This window comes from Sphaeroforma arctica, assembly GCF_001186125.1.
Source record: "Sphaeroforma arctica JP610 unplaced genomic scaffold supercont1.2536, whole genome shotgun sequence".
Taxonomy (NCBI): domain Eukaryota; class Ichthyosporea; order Ichthyophonida; genus Sphaeroforma; species Sphaeroforma arctica.
This window is the reverse complement of record NW_014038022.1, coordinates 1-2,312: the sequence shown is the minus strand read 5'-3', so window position 1 is coordinate 2,312 and position 2,312 is coordinate 1. Positions and strand designations below refer to the sequence as shown.

Below are 2,312 nucleotides of genomic sequence, written 5' to 3'. Positions count from 1 at the left end.
TAGATATCTCACAGACATTTGAATGGAGTCGCAACAATAGAAAGGGCTTGCCTAGTACAGAATTACGCACTAACGACACTGAAACCCAAAGAATACATCCAAATTGCTGGAGTTTCATGTCTCAAATTGTGCTTAAGGCTGCTACCCGTGTTGCAAACATAAAATATACAGCAGATCCAGATGCTTTGTTGCGTAACATCGCAAGCTCTCTCGGTGCCGCAAGCAATTCATCTGAAGACGTTAATAAACTCCCTGGTGGGCGAGTATTGGTCTGTCTTGTAGATGTATATAATAGAGCCCCCAAAAAACTCTATACAAAAGAGGGTGTACGGGCTGTACTAGTTAAAGCACTAACTAGGAAAGAGATAGACATACTTAAAAAAGTAGGAGAACTAACCTTGTCAGGATCATCACGTGACGTTAGCTATAATGACTGGGCTGTAATGGATCGCAGTGATGCTCTAAACACAGTGAAGTATAGCAGAGCGAGGTTCAGCGAATCCAGGCTCGAAGCGGCTATTCAGTTTATACTCTCAGAGGAGAATGTATGTCTAATATCCTGGGGCACTAAGTCTTTAAGGATAGGACGCAATGAAATTGTTACTCTGCCTACTCTCACGCGCCGTAAGCCTGCACAGGTACTATATAAAGACTATCTTGTGTCTGCTGACGAAGATGAACAAATTGGGAAGACTAGCTTTATGAAAGTTGTTCTATCAATTACAAATAATGATGAGAAGTTAATCACTGCGGTCGATTATGTCACGGGTTGTCTTGTAACTGATGTCGTCGATACGATGCAAACCATTCTAGAAGACCTCTCCGAAGACCAAGCAGAGCGCACACGACTGTCCACGTTGGTGAACTTAGGAAAGACATTCATCAAACAACAATTAGATCATAAAGTAGTCTTAGAAGATTCCATCAATACTCATGGGTGTAAGATTCGGTCTAATAAAGGCGATACCAATGCCTTAGAATAAATAAACGCGTAGATAAATTCTATATCGTGTAAGTATCGATATAAATAAACGAAATGAGACGTTTAATAAAGCTAGGTTTGCTTCGTGAAAACAGCAATACTCTGAGGGATTGTGAGGCTGAGACATTGCCTATATATAGTCCTCTCAGTACTGTTTCCGCCGAAGGGATTTTATTTTGTGTTTCGTTGTCGCTCTATTAGAAACTATGGTATGTTTCATTGGGGCGAATCCGAGAGACTCATAAAATCCTATCTTTAGAAAAAGGAAATAAAAATAAAAATACTCTTGATATCTTTAGTTATTGTATTAACCAATAACTTGCCACTATCAAGAATTACCGACTTAGCCTTCATCAGACTGGCACATCTGGTTGGCTTATCGGAGGATCAACTAGGTAACGTTAATAGTCCCTAAAAACCTATATTCGGTTGAGCCATCTCGCTACCGAAGTATTCAGATATAAATAAAATTGGAAAATAAATAAAGCTCTATTAATAGAACTAGACCAACTCTTTTATGTTTGATATTTTACTGAGGCCTTTTAATGGCCTCATCCAAATATCTGAAATGTTAAATTGAAAAGGTTCAATTAATAAAACCATTAAAAACCATTTTAGGAAACTTAAGTTCCTCGTGCTATTATGAATAAATTCTGGAAACTTAAGTTCCTCGTACTATTAAGAGTACGTTTATAATTTGCGTAGTGCTTAAGAGTACGTTTATACATTGAGTCTAATGTGGAGATCCGGCTTATTACATGGGTTGGAATATGCACTCTTGAAGCAATCTAAAGATGTACCTGTTAGGGATGCCGAGTGTAATGGGTGTAAGTTCGTGCCTTGGGTAGTGTTAGAAGTTAAGCGTACAGTAAGACGGAGTACTTTTGGTGGGGCAGATATACAGCAAGACGCCCTGGATGTACTTGAAGTTTGCCGAGATAAACTAGATATCTTTTTAGGACATAGAACAAGAGTCAAGAACCAACAATACCATATGTAAACTTCGATGGAAATTACTAGGTTTCAAACCATATTAAACTAAAATACAATTTAGTCAGTTAGGATTTAGCAGTGGTAGCTTGTGTATGAATGATCGGGACTGCCTCTTGTTAAGAGCCTAAATATCCTCGATCACACAGGGCGTACCTCTAGCTGTTCTTTATTGAATAGTTTTCACTAGAAGTACTAAGTGTTCATGACCACATGCCTAATTTGTAGATAGACATAATAACGTAAGTCACGTTGATACATTAGCTGATATAAATAAAGTTCCATCTGAAGAAAAGTTAAAAAAGAAAAAGACTTATTGGATTTTGGAGATTGGCGGGAG

At 38.1% G+C, this 2,312-nt stretch overlaps 1 protein-coding gene across 1 annotated transcript; it reads left to right on the top strand.

Annotated features, from left to right (window-relative positions):
- Positions 1–443: 443 nt before the first annotated feature.
- SARC_12728 (hypothetical protein) lies at positions 444–1,145 on the top strand (the record flags this gene model as incomplete). Its single annotated transcript, XM_014293159.1, has 1 exon — positions 444–1,145. One exon carries the CDS (start codon positions 444–446, stop codon positions 981–983), a length of 540 nt encoding a protein of 179 aa, XP_014148634.1. The 3' UTR covers positions 984–1,145.
- Positions 1,146–2,312: the final 1,167 nt, after the last annotated feature.